The sequence below is a fragment of the Notothenia rossii genome (genome assembly GCF_949606895.1).
Source record: "Notothenia rossii genome assembly, chromosome: 6".
Classification (NCBI taxonomy): domain Eukaryota; kingdom Metazoa; phylum Chordata; class Actinopteri; order Perciformes; family Nototheniidae; genus Notothenia; species Notothenia rossii.
The window spans coordinates 83,784,606-83,810,487 of NC_136909.1; the positions used below are offsets into that span (position 1 = coordinate 83,784,606).

General features: G+C 40.5%; 1 protein-coding gene across 1 annotated transcript; it reads left to right on the forward strand.

Moving 5' to 3' along the window:
• Positions 1–4,041: 4,041 nt before the first annotated feature.
• On the forward strand, positions 4,042–25,514 carry kif11 (kinesin family member 11). The gene is made up of 23 exons (XM_079687528.1): positions 4,042–4,368; positions 4,578–4,667; positions 5,535–5,664; positions 6,062–6,159; positions 6,290–6,368; positions 6,717–6,902; positions 8,160–8,284; positions 10,129–10,219; positions 10,827–10,972; positions 12,453–12,549; positions 12,650–12,745; positions 14,580–14,668; positions 14,770–14,857; positions 14,946–15,019; positions 15,096–15,210; positions 17,315–17,386; positions 17,486–17,621; positions 19,592–19,764; positions 20,384–20,509; positions 21,981–22,136; positions 23,286–23,425; positions 25,083–25,243; positions 25,339–25,514. The coding sequence occupies exons 2-23, from the start codon at positions 4,594–4,596 to the stop codon at positions 25,497–25,499; spliced, it is 2,613 nt and encodes an 870-aa protein (XP_079543654.1). The 5' UTR covers positions 4,042–4,368; positions 4,578–4,593; the 3' UTR covers positions 25,500–25,514.
• The last annotated feature ends 368 nt before the right edge of the window (positions 25,515–25,882 follow it).

Here is a 25,882-nt window from a genome sequence, read left to right on the forward strand (position 1 = left end):
ACAGGAAGTGAAATAGAGGGATATGAGGCATGGCTAGAATGGGTGATGTTTGGTATTTTGAGCAAAACACTTCATAGACATTTATATATTTGTATATATCTGAGACCTATGCTATTGCCTAAAAATAGCATGATAGGTGACCTTTAAATAAAATAAGAATTTAACCCTTAGATGCACGAGTGACTGGACCATACACTCTTCCATAAATGGGTCTAAAAGGACCTGTATTAGAATAATATGTGTTTTTATGCCATTTGTGTCATTTTGGTTAAGAAAACTCACTTGTATTATATTTAGTATTATATTTTGGTTCACATTAGAAATATTTTATATTTAATTTTTCACAATTTATAATCTTAGACATTTTTTTTACATTTAGAAAAAAATCGTTTTGAACATATTGTCCCAAAGATCTCCGCTATCCTGAGACCCTCAAAGTATTCCAGTCCCTTTACAAAACTCCTCTCTTCTCCTCTTGTCTACTCATAGACCCCCCCCCCATCAATCCATGCCGGTTGATCAAGTTTGATAGTCCTATACCCCAGTGGCGTAGCCACCCAGTTTACTCATTGGCCCGAGAAAGTTTCAGTGTAATTGTTTTAATCTTTTATTATTATTATACATTTTTGTATACACCCATTGAGAATATCGAAGCATTCAAAGTGAAATTCAAGTGAACAAATATCGAGTTGAATTACTGTTGTATGTGTTTTATCCTCTGAACGGAACTAATTTCCGGTAAAAACTGGTTGAGGTGGTCTGAAGATTTTCCCTGGGTGGAATACAGCGCAAGTAGGGACGCGCTTTTCTGTAAAATGTGCAGACATCTTCCCAGCCCAGGAGCTGAAGGTGCATTTACGAGGGATGGATATGTAGACTGGAATCACCTGCGTAACTCGTTGGAGAGACATAAAAAAAGCGAGGACCACTGCAAGTCCATGAGCAGGTTTGAGTTCTACAACCTATTGTTGCTGTTTCCTAGTGCAATAAAAGAGTTACCTAACGATTGTAAATAACCCAATTTGTGTTCTGTGAAACTGAAAAGGATATTACATTGTTTTTGTTACTTTCGTTGCAGTTGTAAATATGTGTTAAATGTAATTTAGGTTAACTTCCTGTGTTATTTCGATGCTTTTATTTTGAAGGCGAGTTTACGCTTTTGACAAGAGTTGTTGTTGCTATGGAAACAATGTGACGGTGAAAAGGAGCGGAGATTAAACTACATATAAACACGGAGAAAGTAAAGGATAAAGTTTATGTTTAAGTTTAGCACCCCCCGAAGTGGCACAAGGTTGGTATTAACTGTAATATAAAAATGTAGGTTGTGTGCTAATTCGTTATTTGTTATTTTTGTGAGTTTATAGCTCTTACGTTGATATTGGAGATTTCAATCAATTCATACCATCAGTCAAGTCTTCGACCATTATTCGGAGGGAATGCTACAACGATGCTTGGCAATGGGCATTATTATATATTATTATTATTATTATTATAGGCCAGGCCTACCTTAAAGTCATTTTTCCCCCTGGTAAAAGCTGGCCCACCCTATTTTATACAGGCACGCCCTAAATTAAATTTCTGCCTACGCTACTGCTATACCCCCACCCTAGCCTTCCCTTATATTGTAAAGCGATTTTGAGTCCTTGAAAAGCCCTATAAACATATAATGTATTATTATTATTATTATTATTTTTATACTGACAGGTATCAGATCTTGCTGTGTAAAATAATCTTCCTGAGAGGTGTCACTTGTGATGTAGTCTGTGTGGTTTACAGCAGTGGTTCTCAACTGGTCAGGCCTCGGGACCCACTTTTTCCTTTGTCAATAAATCGCGACCCGAAATGTTGAACCACTCAAATCTATTCAACAAAAAATCGTGCTGTAATATATACGCCTTTCAGCATATATTATTAATTTAAGTGAAGTACAGTGCATATATCCCTTATATCCCTTCACAGAACTAAAGTATGCTTATAAACAAGTTTTAATGAGATTATGGTATCAAAGCTGAACTGTATAACATAAAAAGGCACATATGCTGAAAATCCAACCCCAGAAGGGGTGTCTGGGGGGATTGTCCCCCAGGAGATTTTTAGAAATACTAACATATAAACTATGCATTCTGGTACACTCTGAGAAGAAAATAAATACATGTATTACTACCCGACATATTAATAATATGTTATGCCATTGTTTGTTTTTCACTTTGTTCTGACAGCTGAACTTGCTGCTCCACACAGAGAGAAGAGTATAGAGGAGAGAATCTGTGTGAATTACTTTAAATAAGGGACGGGTAGATAGCTCCCATTGTTCTGTGACCTGTCAATCATCAAACCGGGGGTCATATTTCGTTATGTGTTCATTTTTATCTGAAGTTGTACCCATGGAGAATAGTTCTACCGCAAAGTTATTCTCCGTGGAGACTTCCAGCAACTATCTTGATGTTGATTGTCCAGAAGACTCAAAAAAACATCAGCAAAGATGTTTTATTGAGAAGATGATCACTACGTGACAGAAGTTTTCAAAACCGTTGATGGACTCCAGTACTTCCAGTCCAACGCCTATGCATGCACAGCGTTAGAAAATCGGGCCTTCTAAATAAAAGTTTGACTTTTTTCCGGTAGAAATACGAAAACTACAATTTCTTAAAATCTAAATTTGAAATGTGAATGGCATGATATCCAAAACATGTTTTTTGAGGAATAGCTGGAATATGAAATGATAAAAAAATGTAATTTCAAAGATACTTCAAGAAAACCACCTCACTGGGTCCAAAAAGACCCACTTATGCATCTAAGGGTTAAGAAACTAAATAATAAAAAATATACTTTTATTTGCATATATAAAATAATAATTAATACATTAATAATAAATAAAATAATAATAATCATAATAAATAAGTGACAAAAAAGAAATGACAAGCAAAATACAATGAATTATATATATAAAAATGAATAATTAAATAATAAGTAATATTGATAACATATTTAAATAAATAATTACAAAAACAATAACAATAACATAATACATAAACTTATAATAAAAAAAGAAATAATACATTGCAATACATACATTAAAAATGTATGTATTGCAATTTTTAAACCAGTGTTCTTGTTTATTATATTTCTTTATGCAAGCTATTTTTCAGAACATTTATAAGTTATACTTATAAATAATAATAATAATAAAAAATATAATTTTGTCAGTGGTGGGGACAAAATTGGCCATTTCAAAAAGTGGTAATGGTGCCTATGGTTATAATTAAAAACATTTTCTAGTCAAATGTCGCCACACAGTGGAAACAGTCTGTTATTTATTCTACACTGTATGCTGCGTTCACACCGGAAGCGATGCGACGTTTGGGGGCGGCGCGATTACATGTAAAGTCAATGCAGAGACACGAACAGACGCGAATTCGCTCCAACGGCGCGCATGAAGCGGTGGACGCGGCGCGAATCACGCGATTGAGGCAATTGAAGGGGGCCGCGTCAAAACGCGAGAGTTCAATTTTGTTCAACTCGAGCGTCAAAATTCACGTGACGCGTTCTCGCGGAAGCCAATCAGAGGTGAGGATCTCAGCCTGCCGTGACTGACGACTGTTCAACCAGAAAACATCAGCCATTAGCTGTTAGCAGTTAGCACACAAAGATCACAGCTCCTCATATCTGTTCAGAAACTGTACAGAAGTTAAACAAGTACAAACCACATACTGTCTGTTTCATGGTGAATACAGTCGCTGGTTTATTTATGTCTGTAGGCCGTTGTTATGAGTGTGGAGTGAGCATATACAACGTTAGCTTAGCCTGGTCGACCCAGTCTCCATTCGGAAAACAAGCATTATAAAAGGTTTTTCGCCTGCCGTCTTGTCTGCAGACTTGTCGAGCATTAATTCATGGTTTTTACTAACCGGTATCAGTATGTTTTTACTTCGGCATCATTTAGAAATGTGTTTTACAATGTAATCACTGTAAAATATATTCATTTTGTTGTAGTTGTAGCTCCCTAGCCAGCGCGTCTTGTTTGAATTATGCAAGTAAAGTTTAAACACAGCCGGCAGCTGCGGTGAAACTCGAGCGTTAGCGAAGCGAATATTCGCATCGCGTCCGGTGTAACTTCCCGTGATGCTCCGCGCCAAAGTGGTTTCCTTGCGACCAATGGTGTCGTGTTTTTGGCCGTTACTATCCTCTTATTGGTTCAGCAACATTTAAAAGTATTGTTTGAAATACTTTTCTTGTCGGAGGTAACAGAGCGCGAGAGAGGACAGAGAAAGAGTTGTCAGAGAAGAAGACGTTGGATTCATAATAAACACAAATCATATTTCCTGGGGATAAAGCGGATTATTCATAAAAGGAGAGGAAGATAAGCCGGTGAGTTGCTATGGAGTAACGGCAATTTGAAATGAGCTACCTAGCATGCTATTTTCCACTTAGCTAACCGCTTCAGACTTGAAATAGTAATCTGTGTTTTTTGCTCCGCAACTATCATGTTTTTAAAGGTTTAATATCGTCTCTGCATTGTTGAATTGTTTGTATGTTCATTTAAGGTGTGTAACTGTTACTTTCAAACCTATTTTTAGAGAAAAGAGTGCCATCATGGCTTCACACAACTCGAGCGGATTGAAACGGGATGAGAAGGGGAGTAACATCCAGGTCGTAGTCAGATGCAGGTATGGACAGAAAACCAGGGGTGAATGAAGTGTTTAGACCTTTTTTAATCAAGCTAAAATAAGCAGTATTATGGTGTAAAATAAAAACAAAGAAGTGCATGTTCCCAGCTCAACTTCCTCTTTATGTGACACTGTGATACAAGAGATAAATGTGCTTTGTTCATACCAAATTAAGCAGAAATATTGACAAATGATTACGGCACTGTCCATAGATTAATTTCGATAAACTGCAAATATATACAGATCAAAAGTAGAAAGATGTGTTCTTTTTAAAAGCTGTATAGAACATTATTATATACATTGAAGTTTGCACTTGTTTTTTCAATTGAAACTCAAATGATATGGAAAGACAAAACAATATTTTTCCTATGCATTGTCAAATTGGAGAGTTGAAATACCTTTTTCTCAAAGCTTTTTAATCTTAGACAGTCATCTTTAAATGCTTGGATTACATTGCATTTAGCTGACGCTTTTGTCCAAAGCGACTCACAATAAGTGCAATAATCCAAAAAGATTCAAACTAGGAACAACAAGAAAAGTGCTGACATATTTACTTCAAACTGGTGAATATGGTTTTTTGGTCTTCCATCCATCAAATGTGAACAGTGTGGAGTAAAATGACCTTGCAGCATTTCAAGTCTAATTTTCAACCATTTTTAGGAGGTTTAAAAAGAAAGGTATTCATAACATTTTGCTGCATTACCTACTTCTCCTACCCTTTATGCATAAAGTACATATTATTGTATGTATTTAGCTGTGTGTTGATAACTTCACCTGCATACATTCCACCTGATAATGTCCCTAAACCCACATTAGATTTATCGTTGAGATGTTGTTCAGAGAAGTCACTTTGTGTTATTTTGTCAGACCCTTTAACACAGTGGAGCGAAAGTCCTCCTACGGGGTGATGGACTGCGACTCCAACAGGAAGGAAGTGGTCGTGAAGACAGGAGGAATGAACGACAAGGCGTCACGAAAAACCTACACTTTTGACATGGTGAGTGGACGCATTACTCGCTACAGGGTGTACTTTGAGGGTTTGTGACTCTGCAGACCGTTTACATGCAGAAAAACCTTCATAACACACAAGGGGACGGGTACTAACCGGAAAAACATGACATGGGCCCTTTAATATTAAATTAGATAGCCTTTTTCTGAACAAGCCGACTTTCTTTATTAAATATTACTCAGCACTGCGTTCCGCCATTCATGTTATTTGCCGACACATGTTTAATCAACATTCATGTACATTAAAAACAGACACCCCCATCGCCCGTCTGTCGCTCCAGATGATGAACGTAATGGAGATTTTATTTGAGATGTTTACTGGAGCTTAATTTCCCCTTTTCATCTGTTAATACAAAATATATATATATAATGACCTTTCTCTTCAGGTTTTTGGTCCAGCAGCAAAGCAGATTGACGTCTACAGGAGCGTCGTTTTCCCCATTCTGGATGAAGTCATTATGGGATACAACTGCACTGTTTTTGCGTGAGTAACTTTTATTTTAAAATCTATAAAAGTCTTCATTTCTGTTTTGAGCTGCACTGTAATTATGTGTTCAATTGCATTATTGTTATCGAAAATAAATGAAACCGTGTGTTTGTGCTGTGTTGTTCAGTTACGGGCAGACAGGTACAGGAAAGACGTTCACTATGGAGGGAGAGAGGACTCCAGACGAGCAGTTCACCTGGGAGGAGGTGAGGCAGGAGCACATACAACGTGTTTATCTTTGTGTTTGCATAATGTGTTTGTGACACCTTCTGTATGGAGTGGTGCAGGAATGATTCAGCAGCTAGCCCTTCCTCTTTCCTCGCCTGGAGGTCATGTGTTTGGGGTTAGAAGTCTGAAATAAGGTCTTTGGTGACCACAAGCTGTTGTTGTTTGTGATGTTATCAAAATACGTCAGCTTTGGAAGGCGCCTCTAAATAGAATGAATTATTATTATTATTATTATTACTTCAAGGTCGGTTGTTTTACAGAGGTACTGTTCATCATCCCTGCATGCCACTTCTATAAACTGATAAAACCATTGTTTCTGACTTTAGGACCCTCTGGCCGGCGTCATCCCCAGAACGCTGCACCAGATCTTCGAGAAGCTTTCGGAGAACGGCACAGAGTTCTCCGTCAAAGTGTCTCTGCTGGAGATCTACAACGAGGAGCTGTTCGACCTGCTGAGCACCGGGGACGACGTCACCGAGCGGCTGCAGCTCTTCGACGACCCGCGGAACAAGGTAACATATTAAATAAAGAAACGTAAACAATTGGCACTAATCCATGTTTATGTATGGATGTCTTTTTTTCCTTAAATGCACTTTTAAGCCTGGGAAAGCTTTTTTTAATCCATTCCACACTCTATAAAACCATCTGCTATTGGTATAGCCTATCTGCAGTATGTATACAGTAGATTTGTACGAGTATATGTATATAACAATGTTCCTGATAAATAATCGTGTGTATGAGGCTCACTGGCAGTGAATGTAGGGGATTACTTTAGTCGTTGTTATTGTTTGTTTGTGTTCTGACTTGGGGCTGCACGATATTGGAAAAAACTGACATTGCGATTTTCTTCCCCTGCGATATATTTTTCGATATGAAAAAATACAGGAATTGAAGAAAAGATAGTTGTTTTTTTTGGTCAGCAAACCATCCTTTCTTGAACTTGAATGCTATACAATTGGTATTTTTCTAACTATATTTAACCGGATGAAGGATTTTAGTCACGGGACGTCTGGATCTTAAGTTATCAGAGCAACAAGCTGAGCTAGCTCGGTGAGCAGCGCCGAACTGGAGAAACACATGAAACTACTTCATTCAGTGTTTTTACCTTTGATCACCGGGTCCGTTTGCTTTGGAGATTTGATTGTGATTGGTGGTTTGCTGTGCATGCAGAGCCTAGGGCTGCTCAATTAATTAATTGATTTTGGCTTGCAACGGGAAAAATGTGATTGTTTATTTAGTTGAATTATAATTAAAGTTCAGGGTAATCAACTGTTAAAAACATACTTTTCAACAAAAAAATTCAGTAAATGGATGTTTTCAAAGTAAATGGATAATCGTTTTTAATAATTGTGACATCGATTATTGACCCAAATAATCGAGATTATGATTTTTGCCATAATCGAGCCGCCCTAGCAGAGCTTGCATGTCACTCACTCAAGTACCCCTGACATGAGCAGAATAATTGTAACATGACGTGTTTGAGTTAATTTGCCTACTTAATATCGCAAATCCTTAAAAATCGCACGCCCTGCGATGTGACTATCGCGCATGCACATGTCACGATTATCGTCAAGACGCGATATATCGTACAGCCCTAGCTGTCATTCTTTGTTCTCTTTGTACATTCAATCAGTACAGACATGTCTCATTTGTATGCCTATATTTTGCTTTCCCTCGAAAGAACTGTTTACGGTTGCTCATACAGATGAATTAAAATACACATGGTTCCTGCTAATTCAATGTTCTGTGACCTCTCGTGTGCGTTTCAGCGCGGCGTGGTAGTGAAGGGTCTGGAGGAGGTGACGGTTCACAACAAAGACGAAGTGTATCAGATCCTGGAGAGAGGGTCAGCCAAGAGGAGGACGGCCTCCACGCTCATGAACGCTTACTCCAGGTAATAACAGAGAGAACACTGTACCAAACATACACAGACATTTTTGTATAAACGTATATACCAGGGATTCTCAACCTTTTTTGGGCCAGCGCCCCCCTGTCCATTATCCAGGTCTCTTACCGCCCCCCATCAAAAAAAGTAGACTTATTTTCTTCCCTGAATATTAATGTTGACTAATATTCTGTGTTATATCATTTAAAAAGCATGTCACTGAATGCCAAATAATAGATTTGATTTAACTGGGCAGTTGGAATATCATTATCATTAGTTTACCAGAGAGCAGAAAAACCATGTGAATGTGTGTTAAACAAACTCAGACAAGAGCAGAGAATACAAACAGACTGCTACGGAACAGCAGCAATTTCACACATGTCCAGTGCAGAACAAACAGTAGGCTACAAAACTGTACATTAGGCCTACAGAACTAACAGGTCGGAAAGGTGTTGCATTTCGCCAAATTGCGGGGGGGGGAAGGTTAGTGTGAGCCCTGCGCTTGGTGGTTCTCCGCCAGTTTCTTCACTGCGGGTTGCAGAGAACTTAGTTTCAGTCGCAGTGCACCTGAGGCCGTCAAGTTCAAGCGATTTCAGCACCTGTGTGGGATCACGCTCCATCACAGTAGATATGACCTCTTTGATGGCAGGGAGTACCAACTTCTCTCCGATTGTGAACGGCTGCCCACATTTGGCTATCAGCAAAGAGATGTTATATGACGCTATTAGCCCGCTGTCAGTCTGGGTGGTCTTCCTAGCGAAGAGACTGCTGATGGTGCTCCTACCATGTTTCTCTTTGAGGGCCCGGAAGAACGGACGCTCCTTATCTGCCTTATCCGGGTGGATCTTGGTAAGGTGCTCCTTTAAACGTGAGGGTTTCATTCCCTCATTGGAAAATACATGTTCGCAAAGTAAACACATTGGGAGTTGTGCATAGGAGACGGTATGAAGCCATAGCTAAGATATTCAATAGAGTACTGTCTGCATTTTATCTTTTTCGCGGCCATTTTGCTGATGTGATATGATTTTTGTTGTTTTATGATGCTAATATTTAGGGGGGGGGGTAGTGTCATGATATGGCGGCAAACGCTAGAGGGCTAGCTGGTGACATGACAAGACATCGTGCCGGGAGCGGACCGGAAGTCGTTGTAATTTTGAACAAACAGAGCTGTGTGGAGCAGCCTGGCTAGCCAGCTCTTTCTTCCATGTCGTAGCAGACATAGAAACGGGTATTATTTTCATAAACTGACCACTTAGTTCGAATCTGTTAGTGGAATTTGTCATATCAAAACATATCGAAATTTAACAAAGTGACACAGATTATTAACAGTCGCGATCCCAAAATTACAATGACTTCCGGTCCGCTCCCGGCTGCTTTTTGTAGGGTACGTTCGTAAATGCGCTCAGAGCGCTCCGAGCGTCCCCGTTCCACAGTCCAGAGCGCTGCGCTCTGAGCGCTCACAGCTGGGTGCTCTGGCGGAACAGACGGGTTGTCCGAGCGGACTGACCGTTCGTGCATTTACGAACGTACCCGTAATAACACTGCTGACAGCTGACCAATCGCAAGCAGAGTTGTGGTTTCCTATAGCAACAAAAGATGCTGACAGCTGCTTTTTGTACAGGAAAAGACGCTGTGGCCAGCGTTTTTCATGACAAAAAGACATTATGCGTGAACGCCCCCCAAGAACACCTCAACGCCCCCCTTTCAAAAATATTGCTTCCAGCGCCCCCCGATGTTCTCTTAACGCCCCCTGGGGGGGCGGTACCGCCCCCGTTGAGAACCAGTGGTATATACCCAATATTTAGTGCCTTGAAAGAATTGTATTTACCTTTCCCCCCCTTGTGTCTGCTCAGTCGCTCCCACTCGGTGTTCTCGGTCACCATTCACATGAAGGAGATCACTATGGACGGAGAGGAGCTGGTGAAGATCGGAAAACTCAATCTGGTAAATATCCTTCGTCTTTAATATGGGCAGTGTAAAGTCATGTATCCTCTTGTGAGATTTCTAAAGGATAAACACCAGTCTTTGAAGGAGGGCTGTCCCAATTACCATTTTTCGGGCTCCGGATATTCGGTAGTAATCGGCAGCGAATATTCGGCCTGCGCAGGGGGGGGGGAATGCGTAGTACTCAGCAGCGAACCGCTTCAACACGTGTATTTCGGTTTATTAACGGCATTCATTTAGTTATTCTACAGTATTGTTGTTTTTATAGTTATTTGTTAATGTAACCCAATTTGTGTTCTTTGAAATTGAAAAGGATGTTGCATTGTGTTTGTTACTTTCGTTGCAGTTATATATGTCTTAAGTGTAATTTGGCTTGGCTTCCTATTTTGTTTGGACATGCTTTTATTTTGAAGGAGAGTTAGCGCTGTTGACAGGAAGTTGTTGTTGCTATGGAAACAATGTGACGGAGATTAACGGATAACTACATATAAAGACGTAGAAAGTAAACGATAAAGTTTATGAATAACCGTTAGCTTATTATATTATATGACTTCCCCTTTTTTAAATGTCACCAAAGTTATTCGTCTCTATTCCGCTCCCCCTCCAGGTGGATCTCGCCGGCAGTGAGAACATCGGGCGTTCGGGAGCGGTGGATAAACGAGCTCGAGAGGCGGGGAACATTAACCAATCTCTGCTGACGCTCGGCCGCGTAATCACGGCGCTGGTCGAGAAACGCCCCCACATCCCCTACAGGTAGAGACACTCGACCAATCAGGGAGATGGATGGAAAGGATACCGTTTTTTTGCAAATGAACCCGCCTCATGCAGGGCTCGACATTATACATTTCCACTTGCCCGCTCGGGCCACTAAAAATATTGCTTTAAAAAAAAATGTGTACTGTGGTATGGGAATTTTGACTAGCAATTTAGTTAAATTGTTTCGTTTATTAACACTACAACATAGCGTTCCGTGAGTCGGTTGTCGTTGTTGGGTGAAAAGCAAACAGCTGTTTGCTGCGGAGCGCAGCGCGAGCAGGCCCCCGTGAGCGCGCTCCTTCACTACAGACTATCGCGCCACCTAACCATTCGCCTAAATGTTTTTAATACCAGCGGTAACCGGCCAAGCGTCGGGAAAAAAAACAATCTTCAAATAAAAGAAAGTCACAGGAGGAGTTAAAGAAGAGTGACAGGGAGCATTAGAAGAAGAGGGAGAGAACGTTTCAGCCACACTGTAACGCGTCCTAAAAGCCTTTTATAATCTATCGATTAGATTTATGATTCGAAAATTATAAAAGTAGGGTAGACATGTGGAGATTATCCGGCTGAACAAAACGTGCATTTATCAAACAGGTTTGTTTTCCAGAGAAATTATTTCCAGCTATTTTCCAAAACCCTGTGGAGAAATCCCATTGCTTTTTGTCGAGGGAACCAGCAGCTTACTTCCTGGTTTTAGGACGCGTCACTGCACCTCTCAATATGATGCCAATATAAAGAAGGTCTTCTGTCGGCTCTGTACATCAATGCCGACCTATGCTGACAAGTAAGTGAAGAGTAGAAAATATAAAGGTATTGGCTATAGGGAAATGTCCCAGCAGTTTAGGAGAATGAAGGTTCTAACCAAATCAATTACATGTCTAACTCCTAATGACAGGAAGGCAGAAAGTGCATTATACAAATAATAATACTCATAATAATAGCAGACATTTTTGAACAATGACCACAATATCATTATTTTAATAAACCAAATATGAACAATTGAGGAAAATGAGGAAGAACTGATGATTCAAATGTTGTAGTACAAGTAGTAATGTAGTTAGTGCATAAATGACTATTGCAACAAATGTGTTAATTTTCTTCATTATTACTCGATTTTTCTTTTGGTGGACGAATGCTCCGGGTTGCAGGATAAAGAAAAAAAAGATAATTCTGTAATTAAATACTCACACAGATAAATATAAGGAAAACACAGACACTAATCACCGAGGTCACAATATCAATCGATCCAGCAGAGCAATAGGTGCCTTGCTCAAGGGCACCACAGCAGGGCAGGAGGTGAACTGGGACCTCTCCAAGTAGCAGTCCTCACTCCATTTTTAGGTCTGGTCGGGGACTTGAACCGGCGACCCTACAGCTCCCAGTCCAAGCCCCTACTGACTGAGCCACTGCCGGACAAAATAGTGTTTTTATTTGTGATTTAGTTGTAACTTAGATAAATGATCTGCTGTTCCCCCAGAGAGTCTAAGCTGACCCGCATCCTGCAGGATTCTCTGGGAGGACGAACAAAAACCTCCATCATCGCCACCGTGTCGCCGTCCTCCAGCAACATGGAGGTACGTCCTGTCGTCTCTGTGCATCCCTGCTTTGAGATGGGTACTTTTGATTCTGTGGATGTTCATTGTTCTTGTACTCTTGTTCTGTCCGTCTGTGCAGGAGACTCTGAGCACGCTGGAGTACGCCAGCAGAGCCAAAAACATCATGAACAAACCCGAGGTCAACCAGAAACTCACCAAGAAGACGCTCATCAAGGTAGATTTCATAATAATGGAAATTACAGCAGAGGATCTAAGAGTCAGTCAATTATTTAAATAAAATATATAGCAACAATCAAGAGTTTTGCAAATGAGTAAAAAGATTTAAAAATCTATCCTAAAAGATACTTGGAGGCAGTGAAGCTCATATCAATGGGTTGGTTATGAAAACCGGTAAACAAAACACATTTGAAATCAATCAAATGATAACGTTTTTAGGCATTTTGCTGTGATAGAAATTAGGGGTGCAACAACTAATCAATTAAAATCAATGACCAAATTAGTTGCCAACTAATTCAGTCGTCGATTTTAATCGATTAGTTTTTATATGTCCTATGTATTATTGCTACAAAAACATTATATCGCAGTCTTAGTGTCGCCAACTCGTTTCTAACATGCAAAAACACAAAAAAAATGCGTCTATGGTGTATTTTTAGTATTTTCGACCTTTCCAATCCAGACGAGAGATCTCTCTCTCCCCCGTCTGTGTGCAAGGGGGCGGGGCAGTTTACTCACACACAGCTGCTACATGCAGCAACACAGAACGCGCTCCAAGGTGTGGTTACTATTTACCCGTCTCGATGTGGACAATCCTCGTTACCAAAAGTGCAATAAGAGTTTAGCATGTAAGGGCGGTAACACGAGCAATTTGTCATTTAGCAAAAGTGCTCCACATTCAGACGGAGGAATGCACCGGGTTCGACTGTCTTTCTAGTAGCTCTGTAGCCCCATCCACGAGTAACGTTTCCACGTCAGGTGTTATGTATGCTAGCAGCAACACACAGAGTTAACTCCATGATACAAACATGGGTTAATGATTAGAGGTAACAGAGTTATTTATTTTGTTAAAGTTTCAGCTATTCTGTTTACAGTTCTGTCATAACATTATTTAATACGATTGCGTTTTTGAATCAAGTTTTCATCTTTATTGTCTTCATTGTTAGTTTCCACATGCCTAAAACAACCTCAAGCTAAATCTAAAAGCTGATGGCTAAATCAGAGCGTTTGAGAAATTGTGCAAGGCATACAGTAAAAGCCTGAATAGTCGATTAATCGTTTCATTAATCGATAGCTTCATCAATTATCAAACGGGGCTGCACGATTTTGGGAAAACATGTAATTGTGATTTTTCTGACAAATATTGCGATTCGAATTGCGATATTTGTTTTTAAGCGACCCAACGGAAGTTCATTGTAAAATGCGGCCATATCTCCAGCTAGGAAGGTCGCATCAACGTGCTCCCGTCTCTAGCACCCCCGCAGCCCGAGCTACGAGTGAAAGAACTAAACGTACATGAAACTTCCGTTGGGTTGCTTTAAAGTCAAGCTTCAGTTTAAGATTCACCCTGTAATAGAAACATGTGATGGAGCATTACTAACCTGACTCAGACGGTTTGTTTCACCAAACCATCTAGGAGAGCTCCATCGGAAGCCATTTGGAAAGGGCAGGCACTTTCAAAGATACTTGGCAGGTGATTGGATCAATCTGTCTATCACCTATCATGGGCCACGTCTGATTGGTTAACAATGGCTGGTACATGTGGAGCACAGCACTTCTGATTGGTGTGGGTGACTGACACACAAGAAGAACACATTTTATTTATTTTTTAATCGCAGGCTTTGCGATTTCATAATCGCATCATTTAAAATCGATTAATCGTTCAGCCCTATTATCAAATTAGTAGTTTGTTGCAGCCCTAATAGAAATGATCGTTTCTTATTGCAATATCTTTCAACTATTCTCAGCCAATTCACTTTTTCCAGAAATGTCTTGGATGTACATTTTAAACAGCTTTTTAAGGAATATACTGACTTGTGCTTCCGTCCCTTCAGGAATATACGGAGGAGATTGAGCGTCTGAAGCGAGACCTGACTGCGACTCGAGACAAGAACGGAGTCTATCTGTCTTCAGAGAACTACGAGTAGGTCAACTTGACAAACACCAGTTTATTTGTTTGGCATTGTCCTTTAGATAATATGATATGATGATGCTAGCTGTATGTTAACTGTGTGTGTGTTTCAGGTCTATGATGACTCAGATCAACTCTCATGTGGAGCACTCGGTCGAGTACATCGACCGGATTGCTGCCATGGAGGAGGAGATCAAGAAGGTGAGTGAGACTGGGATTAACAACATTTCAACAACAGTAAAAACTTTTAATGATGTCCGTTGTGTGATCGTTTGGTTCCTGTCTGCAGGTGAACGAGCTGTTTGTTGACAGTAAAACAAAGCTGGCGCAGTGCGGCGTCGACCTGGATGAGAAGCAGCAGAGGTGGCTGATCCTGCTCGATTATCAATGATTGCGCAGTAGATATTTTCTTTATTTTTAACATGATAATTGTTTTCAGGCTGGAGGAGACGAGTAAAGATCTTCTGCAGACCCAAGAGAGGCTGACTGAGGAGGAGTTTATCAGCTCCGAGCTCAGCGCGGCGGAGGAGTCCCTGTACAACACAGCCGGACAGGTACACACTACTTAAAGTGCACCTATTTTTAGGCAATAGCATAGGTCTCAGATGTATACAGATATATAAAAAACATGTCTATGAAGTAGGGATGTAACGATACCAAAAACTCACGGTACGATAATATCGCGATAACAAGTTCACGGTACGGTATTTATCGCGATATTGAATAATAAAGGGAAGAAGAAAAAAAATCTGAATTTTTTTTTTCTTCAATAAAACATTTTTTTACTCGGAAAATGTTTTTTTATTAAATAATAAATCTGATTTTTACAGCATTTTTGTAGGATAGCAGTATTTTAAAGTGTCAAAAACAAAGTGACAGCAACAGACTGGAACAAGAAAACCAGTGTTTTTTTACCTACTAGTACTACCAAACAAAGTAGACATTTTCTTTATGCCACTGCATCTCACAAATAAACAAGGACATTTAATAATCAGACCCTGCAATAAAATAAATCAAGTTTCACTTTATTTTTTCAAGTAACTCAACTCAAACTCACTAGTCACTCACTCAGCATCATCAGACAGGTTTTTAGGAATATGAGAATGTCCACATTTCCAGGTATTTATAAACTGGGATGTTTGGGCATTTACAATATCCCCTGCTCTGGAAAAAACTCTGTCGCTTGGTACTGATGTTGCTGGGACACCAGTGGTCGCGTTAACCGGATATTTTATTTAACAATGACGGAAAAATCTGAACGCAGTCTGTCATTTTGACAGATTAGAACAAACTCGGAACAGCGCCAACGTTTCCCCGCAGCGAGGCTCTGGTGTTATGCCGTGTTATGCATGCCCTCCAAAAGGAAATGATATAGTTTCCAAACCGTACTTTGCCGTACAGATCAATACATGTCTGGGAGGTCTTGCTTTACGCTGTGCGCGTCCCGCGAGGTGCATGCACACACACGGCATAACACCGCCCCCCCCCCCCGTTGACAGTTCACGAGCATGCTCTATCGTGAACTTTTCAGACCCGACGGGTAATAAGGGATTATGACGGATATTTTACGATCCTGTCTGTCGAAATGACGGACAGCGAAAAAGTCTAACGCCAGGCTTATTGACAGGGCGAGATATAACTATATGGTTGATACTTGTCAATGTCTCTAGGTGTGTAAATGTAGCCCTGTAAATACGATACTTTTGTGTTATCTGTTGTTTTATTTTCATGTTGTAACCTACTTGCTGCCATGTTAGAGAGGTCTCTCTTGAAAAAGAGATCGATGATCTCAATGGGACCACCTGGTTAAATAAAGGTTTTTTAAAAAAAAAAGTGTTTTTAAAAAAAAAACCTTTTTTTTTAAATAATTTTTTGGGAAAATCGCGGTAGATTTTGTCAGTCTCACTACGGTATTGGGAAGTTTATTTACCGCGATATTCGGTATATCGTTACATCCCTACTATGAAGTGTTTTGATCTAAATACCAAACAGATCACCCATTCTAGCCATGCCTCATACCCCTCTATTTCACTTCCTGTTTCAAAAGTGATGATTTGGGTATAAAGCTTTTTTAAAAAAAAAGAAAGATTGATAGAAAATGTAAAAGGAGGGGTCTGAGCTCATGCGGGACCCAGCAGCTACTGTCTAAACTAAATACTGCCGTGATGAAACGCCATGTCATGGATTATCAAGGATTATTTCTGAAACAGTATGGAGCTCAAAGGCTTTCTCTCTTGCCGGTTATACCACAAGGTGAGTTCCTTTTTATTTCCTGCTTCTTCACACACATGCTCTCCAGTACAGGTTAGCTCTGAGTGTTAGCAATGCTAATGTAAACACCGACCATATTACGTCCAAAACAGTCGGGCATTGTTTCTGATGGCAACGTTTCTGATAGGGCCGTGGGTCCACGTTTCAGATATTACGTCATATCGGACGCAAATCTGGATCAGCTCCGTTGTTCCCCCGTTTTTAGAGATTTGGGTACGGAGGAAAAGAGAGGGTTTTATTTTCTGATGCTGCGTGAGTTCTCTGACACACCAGGGACACATATTGATGTATAAAAGACATCAAAAAGTTCATTTTGCACAATAGGTCCCCTTTAAGGGAGTACTTACCCCAACGTTTTAATTTAAAATGTTTTGTATCATCTTCCAGCTGCTGAGTACAGTGGACGCCAGCACCAGCGACGTTTCGGGTCTGCATGAAAAGCTGGACAGGAAGAAAAAGGTCAAATATTTTTCCTTCAATGTGTAGAGTCTATCTGATCAATGACTGAAAAGTTCGCTACTTTCAATCAGGAACTAACGCACGTGCTTTGTTCTGCAGGTGGAGCAGCACAACGGTGAGATCCAGCAGAGCTTCTCTCAGCGCATGGAGGGGACGTTCAACAGCATGCAGCGCTGCGTTCAGGAGCACGGAGACAAACAGCAGCACATGCTGAGCGGCTACTCTCAGGCCATCGGTGAGAGCACAGAGCAGCAGGGGGTCCAACAGAGAGACGGTCGTTGTGTGGAGTTATTCCCACATTTAAAATGACATTTCAATCCAAAGGTCTTCTTAGGAGCAGGTGATCAAAATGTTTGAATGCAATCTGCATATTCAGAGTCCTACATGTATGTCTGCTTGTCAAGGACACTGTTGGTACATTTTATTTCTCTTTTTAATTAAGTACAAATATATGTGTAGCCAGAGGAGAAACAGGGACACAGTTGAGGAAATCGACACATAGAAAAGACATTTGGTACATTGATAGGAACCAGTTAGTGTTCAACAGTTCAAAGCTACTAGTGTTCAGCTTAGTCTCTACTATTGTACAGAGTTCCCGTTAGAATATTTTTTTGCCGGTCAAAATGTGCATTAAAGTTTAAATCTTCCGGACAAAATGAGAAAAGTGCCGGTCAAAGGTCTTCTTTGTTATATATTGAGCTTTAAAACAAATTGATGATTCGATATTAAACAAACTAATTAGATTAACTATTCAAAAGTGAACAGTAATTTATAATAACACGGGAATACAGCCTGACAGCCCGCTAGTATCATGCAGCTCGCGGATCCAGAGTGACCCGACAGTAGGGCTGTACCCGAATATTCGTTCGTTGAAGTACTATTCGGGTTTCAATTTCGTTATTCGGGTATTCGTTTTGTTTGTTTTTTTATTTTTTCCCCGTTTTTTTTTCCAAATTGAAATCTCCAATATCAACGTAAGATCTTGTTCGGGGGGTGCTAACACTTAACCATAAACGTTATCGTTTAATTTCTCCGTCTTTATATGTAGATATTACTTTTCTCCGTTAATCTCCGTCACGTTGTTTCCATAGCAACAACAACTTCCTGTCAACAGCGCTACCTCTCCTTCAAAAATAAAAGCATATCCATAAATAGGAAGCCAAGCCAAATGACACTTAAGACATACGTATACAACTTCAACGAAAGTAACAAACACAATGCGATATCCTTTCCAATTTCAAAGAACACAAATTGGGTTAATATCTATAAAACAACAATATTGTAGAATAACTAAATGAATGCCGTGAATACACGTGTTGAACCGGTTCGCTGCTGATTACTACGTCCACCCCGCGCGGGCCGAATATTCGCTGCTGATTACTACCGAATATCCGGAGCCCGAAAAATGGTATTCGGGACAGCCCTACCCGACAGTAAAACTAAACATATCTATAACTAGTTACAGTAGTTTGAGAGGTAATTAAAATAGCTACGTGTGATATTCTAACCTGAAGTGTGTGTTTTGTTCCGCTCACCGCTGCATGTGATCATGCAGAGCTGCGTGTCGACTCGTCAGCAGCAGCTGATCTCTCTCTCCCGTCAGATTAGACTTCACTCGCGTTTATGTCCATATCGATCAGATCTAGCTAGTTCTAGCTAATGATATGACTACCTGCTTATTAAAAGACACCTAAACAATAAGCGTCGCTATGCAACTGGGTAAGGCCGCAAAGTATAGCGCAGCATTATGCATTTGTTTACATGCCCACCGGAACCCCGAGGCATTACCAACAGATCAACGCACAATCAACCCATACAGGACATCTCTTTCTCCATATTAAGTGATAGACATTGGAATTGACTCTTCTTGTCTGTCACATAAGTGGCGCAACTGATGCGGTATTATGCTAAAGGGAAATTATTTTTGACCGGAGAGATTTAGATTTGCCGGTCTTCAGCATATTTTACCGGTCATAGTCCGGTAATTACCGGCTAACGGGAACTCTGCTATTGTACATAAATTGATAATCCATACATAGTTGACCTTCACTTGAAGGCGTACAATACTTAAACCATAATTATAACCAAAACAGACTAACAGGAGAAAAGAAAAATCAATAAAGTTGAGGAAATCTAACAAAATACTAAAACTGACCAATAATACTGGTTTTAATTATATTGACATGTTTCTGTCTTTCTGTCCAGACGGTGTGGTGGTGATGAACGAGGCAGCGCTAAAAGGCGCTCTGACCACCGTGGAGTCGTTCGTGGGGGGGGTCGGGCAGCTGGTGTCTGAGGGCGTGAGTCGCTGTCAGGACAAAGTGAAGCAGCAGGAGGCGCTGTGTCTGCAGGACAAGGAGATCCTGCTGCAGCTGCTGGTGAGTTCAGGGCCCTCTCCGCTGTTTGATACACAGGAGGGGTTTTAAGGATTATGCATGTGGTGTGAAGCTGCAGTTTAATTAAGGGATTATACATTTCTGCAGGAATACGTTTTAAAAATTGAGAATATGGCAGCTTTTGTAGCACTCCCGGCTTCCTTGTCTCAAACAAGGGAGAGCTTAAAGATAAGGTCTGATTCTTTAGAGATTCGTCTGGGATAAAGTTCTGTTTTTAGAAAAGGGGTTGCTTATGAGTAGCTGAATGAGTCTGCCTCTACAACCGTTTTTAATGGCTTTTTGTTGAGAGAAACGGGGAGCAAACACTCGGGTTGGCCTACATAAGGGCATCAAAGATTTGTAATGCTATTTTATTTCTATTTCTGAAATATATTTGACTGTTTATTTCTGTGTATTAGTTTCTCTTATGTACATTGCCTTGTGTTTTTGATACTGCTGCAACCCAAACATTTCCCATCCATCTATAAATATTGTTAAATGAATTCAGATAAGGTAAATGTTCCTCAGACTTTTAGTCTTATCGGTGTGGGTAATCATTTCGAGCTGGCAGCTGGATCAATGACAGACCTATCAACGTGTTTCTCTACTTCTCTGTGTGCAGGAGGAGCACCGGCAGGACATGGAGGAGGTGCTGGTGACTCGCACTCTGATGGGTGTGTCGGCTGTGAAGGAGCTCAGCGACACTCTGAGGGTTACCGTGGAGACGCAGCGAGATCTGGCCGACAGAGTGAGTCCAAAGTCCAGCACTATTTGTAAAGTTGAAACATTGAAAACGTACTTAGTCCCATTTATCGCTTTTTATAACATTTATTTCTTTGGTGGCGACTTGTTTTTAAATTTGAAGAAAGGCCTTTTTATATTTCTTTCTAAAAAGTAAATTAATTGAAAGATATCAGTTAGAAATCTGTTTTGTTTTGCCTATCGTCTGTCTGATTTAAGCTGTTTGTAAACATCTTGCATGCAGGTTTATTGCAAGTATGTTTGAGAAATGAAGATGTCAAATAAAAATATTACACAAAATGTAGCATAGAAATCAAAAAGTAGAAAACTGGCAAGTTAAATGAAATATGGCCAACTGCTTAATCAAATATAAATACAATAGAGCGGTGCAGTGATGTATTTGTAGGCCGACCCGAGAGTAAGCTGCTGGTTCCCTCGACAAAAAAGCAACGGGATTTCTCCATAGGATTTTTTAATATTGTAAAAAAAAAAAAAAGACTTGTGGGAAAACTAACCTGTTTGATAAATGCACGTTTTGTTCAGCTGGATAATCTCCACATGTCTAACCTACTTTTATAATTTCGAATCATAAATCTAATCACCAGAAGCAAAATGCTAACGTTATGCTTTAATGGAACTACAGTCGAGTACCAGCGTTTCCGCCAGGGGGGTGTCTTGCTGTCATTTGACGCTCTTATTCAGCTCGGAACGCCCTGAACTTGAGCCGAGGACGTCCCAAAAAATGTAATAATTTGAGGGAAAATCGAGAGTTTTTATTGCTTGAAATGACAGAAAAGGACATCCATCTGTTGGAGGGGCAAAGGAGTCTGGTGGGATTATTTTTGCCGCCAGAAAAGTGTGTTCCGGTGACACAAAAAACAAAAACGCGGCCGCATCTTCCAAGGACCGTGACAGGAGGGGTGTCCCTGTCGGCAGGGAGACGTTAAGACATAGTATAAGGGACGGCTCAATTAAAAATTCAAGTCACGTGACACCACGTGACGTCAGAGCAGAAGTCCCCGTATGTGCGCTCACAGAGCATGCACAGTTGAGTTGCCCCTTAAGCCCCGCCCCCGAGCTCCCACTCTCAGATGCGCGTTCATAATGCCGAGGAAAATAACTCGGAATAACGTTATTAGCACATTTTACAACTTGAGGACCGAATGTTTTTAATAAGGGCTATACAAATGTTCATACTGGGTACTTTATTTAGTTAAAAAAAAGATTTACAGATGTTTCTTTCCCAATGTTAGTCAATGGAGAAAAGTGTTTCCGGGCCCAGCGACTGATACGGAAGTGTAGTAACGCCGTTTGGCCACAACGAATGTTTTCCTCAGAGTCCGGCGCACTTCCTGGGGGCTTGACCGGAAGTGGTAAAATCACTTCCTGGTTTTAGGACTCATTCCTGCACCACTCAACTATTCATGACTTTTCTCCACAGTATCTCACGTGCACTGTTCTCTTTCCCCCGCTCTCAGGTGGAGGCGATGAAGGAGCTCGCGGTGGTCTTCAGCGGGCTGGTGGGGCAGCTGGGGGGGGTGAGAGAGGAGGCGCTGCAGAGTTTCAGCTCGCTGCAGGACGAACGCAACAAGCTGCAGGAGCAGATCAAAGCGGCGCAGGACAAACACCAGGCGGTGAGACACCTTCACTCAGAAGCTCCTGATTTGATTTTAGACTTGGATTTAGTTTCAACTTTATTGTCATTGTACAACGAAATGCAGTTTGCATCCAACCAGAAAGTGCATGAGGTTTCAACAAATTCACATATAGGATCAATGTTCATAAGTGTGTAAATAAGAATACATGTTTTTGGATAATATACATATAAGGTGCCGGGTTTGATATGCCTTATAAGATGCTTTAAAGCATGATAAGAAATAATTGTATACATGCGAACAGACATGCTTACTCATAATAGATGCAAGGATCATTTTCTTTGTGACCATACATAACAAGTCGTGATCAAATATATTTTTTGCAAGGCAAGTTTATTTATATAGTTCCTTTCAACACAAGGCCATTCAAAGTGCTTTACAAAATGAAAGACATTAAGAGCATTATCAGGGGGTCCGCGGGGTCTTAAAAAGTATTAACAGTTGATAAATCAATTTAGCGAAAATAAGGCTATTAAAAAAGTATTAAACGGCATTTTCCAAAGTATTACATGTTGTAGCTTGTTTTCAATAAGTATATCAATTGTCCAAAGAGGTTGTATTCTACAGTCTGCCTGAATGTAATCATTGCGTAGGTGTGTAGTGTGATTCTGTGGAGTTTATTTATGGCATCCCGTTGGATTTGACGTCATCTGAACAGGACATCGCTCGCTCACTGCTTGATAGCGCGAAGGTCCGTTTACGCCGTTTGTTAAACAACATCGTTATGGGGAAATGCAAGTTTGCGTCCAAATGGTTGGAAGATAAGGAGGAAGGACAATCAATACTGTATATAGTCGATGTGAGGTAAAGTGTGTCGCCAAGGTAACCGGTTAAAACTCAAAGTGGCGATGAGGTCTTAAAATGTATGAAAAGGGTCTTAAAAGGTATTACATTTGACTTCAGGATTCCTGCTTATACCCTGATATGGAAACATATTAAAAACACTCATTTAAAAGCTAAGATAATAAAACATGAATAACAAAGGTACATGAATTAAAGTTAGTGCCGTGTGAGAGACACACGTCTGAAATGTTTTGGTCTGACTTTCAATCATTGCTAACCTTTTAGCAAATGACTGTAAATAAACAAATGATTTTCCTAACATCACCATGGTCCTGCCTCTCTCAGGGTATGAAGCAGACCATGCAGTTCCTTCAGGATCAGCTGGGTCTGATCTCCATGGAGACGCAGAGCGACTTCAGCCGGCTGCACTCGTCCTCCAGCGCTCTGCAGAGACCCCTGACCCTCCTGCAGGACAACATCAGCAGGTGGGACGCACACTAACACCAGGGAGATTCTGTTATTCCACCAGGGTTATTATTCAAAACCACAAAGAAAGTGAGCAACTGTTAACACAAAAATATATATAAATAAAACAAGATTGTTACGCCCAGGCCTAGGGGAACCTAGGCGCAGCACAAAATTCACACACACACACACACACACACACACAGACACAGACATACACACACACACACACACGCTAAAATATCCGCACAGACCCAGGGTCAAAACATGATTAAAGTAAATAAACAATGATTTTCCTCTTTTTATATCCACTTGTTTGACATTGGCACCATGTAATGAGTGTAAATATTACATGGTGCCAATGTCAAACAAGTGTGTCAATATTTAACAAATGTAAAAGAACACATTACTAAGTACTATATGTTAGACTATAACTTTTACCAGGGTTATTTTTAAGACCACAAAGAAAGTAAGCAGTAAAAATAATCTTTAACTAAATAATGTATTTAAATAAAACAATAAAATATTAAAGTAAAATAACAACAATTATTTTCTCTTTTTATCCACTCGTTCTGCGCTGGCACCGTGTTATGTGTGTGTAAATAAATAGACAAAAAAAAAAATTGCTCAGTGCTATATATAATAATACTATAGAGGTGAAGTCCCGCCCTTCTACTTCCGACCCATGGGACCTTATTTCGGAAAAAGTATGTATTGAAGCCATTGAAGAGAGAAAGATTATCTTTCGATCCCGGGCGTGTCTGAAGCTCGACCAACAACCAATCACATGAATCTCCCGCCCCGGACACACAAGCACGCGGTTTAATTGGCTACAGCTTTTACTGGCATATGATTTGATTGGCTGACTCTTCCATTAAAGCTTCAAAAGTTGAACATTGCTCAACTTTTGAAGCGAGCAAAGCGAAGGGACGCTCCCACAATGCAGTTCGGCAAAGCATGTCGTTACCCCATTCAAAGTGAACGGGCAGAAGCGTTGAAGCTTCAACGCACGCCGCCGTGTGGACGGGCCGTAACTCCCCTTGTGTGTATGTACAGCTCTCAACATGCCCAGACTTGTAGTGATTTTCACCTCTTTTAATACTTTCCGCCTCATTCTGAGAGAAAGAAGTGAAATGTGCCAACGTGACGGCCGTCTTGGTGTGTGGTGCGAGATGGGAGATGTAGTTCATTGAGCGGTTTCACACATGAACAAGTGTTACTTCACATTTTTACGACACATTTACATTTTTTTGACTTGCAAAATTATGTTTTTAAATTGACAAACATCATATGTGTAATTCGTGGCACAATTCAAACGGGATCGAAAGATAATCTTTCTCTCCATTGACTTCAATACATACCTTTTCAGAAATAAGGTCCCATGGAGCTCCCCGGAAAGGGGAGGGACTTTGCCTCTCTATAACAAAAAAAAAAGTTGTAAATTAAAAACGTATAAAACAATTTATCTAATACATGATATTCCAATTACTTGTATATTGACTATTCTTGCACTATTTCTATTATATTTTATTTGTATTCACTATTATCTCTTGTATTGTGTTGCACCGTGGGAGGAGCCTGTGACCTCAGATTTTCATCGTCATAACTACACTGTATCTATATTCACATGACAATAAAAGCCTCGACTCTCTAACCTGCTCTGTGTGTCTTGTTCAGCGGCTGCGGTGCGGTGGAGCTGCAGCTCTCGGCCCAGGTGGACCTCCTCTCCTCCGCCTCCTCCTCGCTCTCCTCCGCTCTGCGTCTGAACGCCCAGGAGAAGCACGTGGCGCTGCAGGAGCTGACGGGCTACTGCTCGCACCTCCACGGCTCCGTGTCCGGTACGCCACGCATCATTTAGACCTTTAAAAAAAAAATCACATCTAAAGTGCACTCAGTTGGCATGGTTACTGATGACGTCACTTCCTGTCTGCAGGTCTGGTGCAGCGGGACCTCCAGTGGAGCTCCAGAGTCGGGGAGCACGCAGAGACGCAAGCCCAGGAACACCTGTCGCTGCTGGGGGAGACTTCCAGTGAAGCGCACACCCTCCAACAGGTACATGGGTTCTCTTTCACCTTTTCTGTTTTTATTTGTTAATTGGCAAAATGTTTTTCTGTGCCTGATTGACTATCATCCAGCTGCAGACCATTTTCTTTATTTAATGTATGGTTTTTAAATGTATTTAGCATTAGTGTATGTTTTATAAAAGTTTCAATGATGCTTAATTTTAACTGTTGTGTTTTCAAGGTTAGGATTGTTATTATATTCAAAGTAAAGCTAAATAAATGTAAAATCGAAATGTATGAAAGACTCAAACTAAATGTTTAAAAAACCTAAATATAATAACTCAAAATGGATTGGAGCCCACGACAAGTCTTTCAGCTATAATGCCAAAACAACAAAAGTATGATGAGGAATATTATCTCCCTTGACATCTAATGTGTTTGGTGCAGAGATCTCTCTCTCTCTCTCTCTCTCTC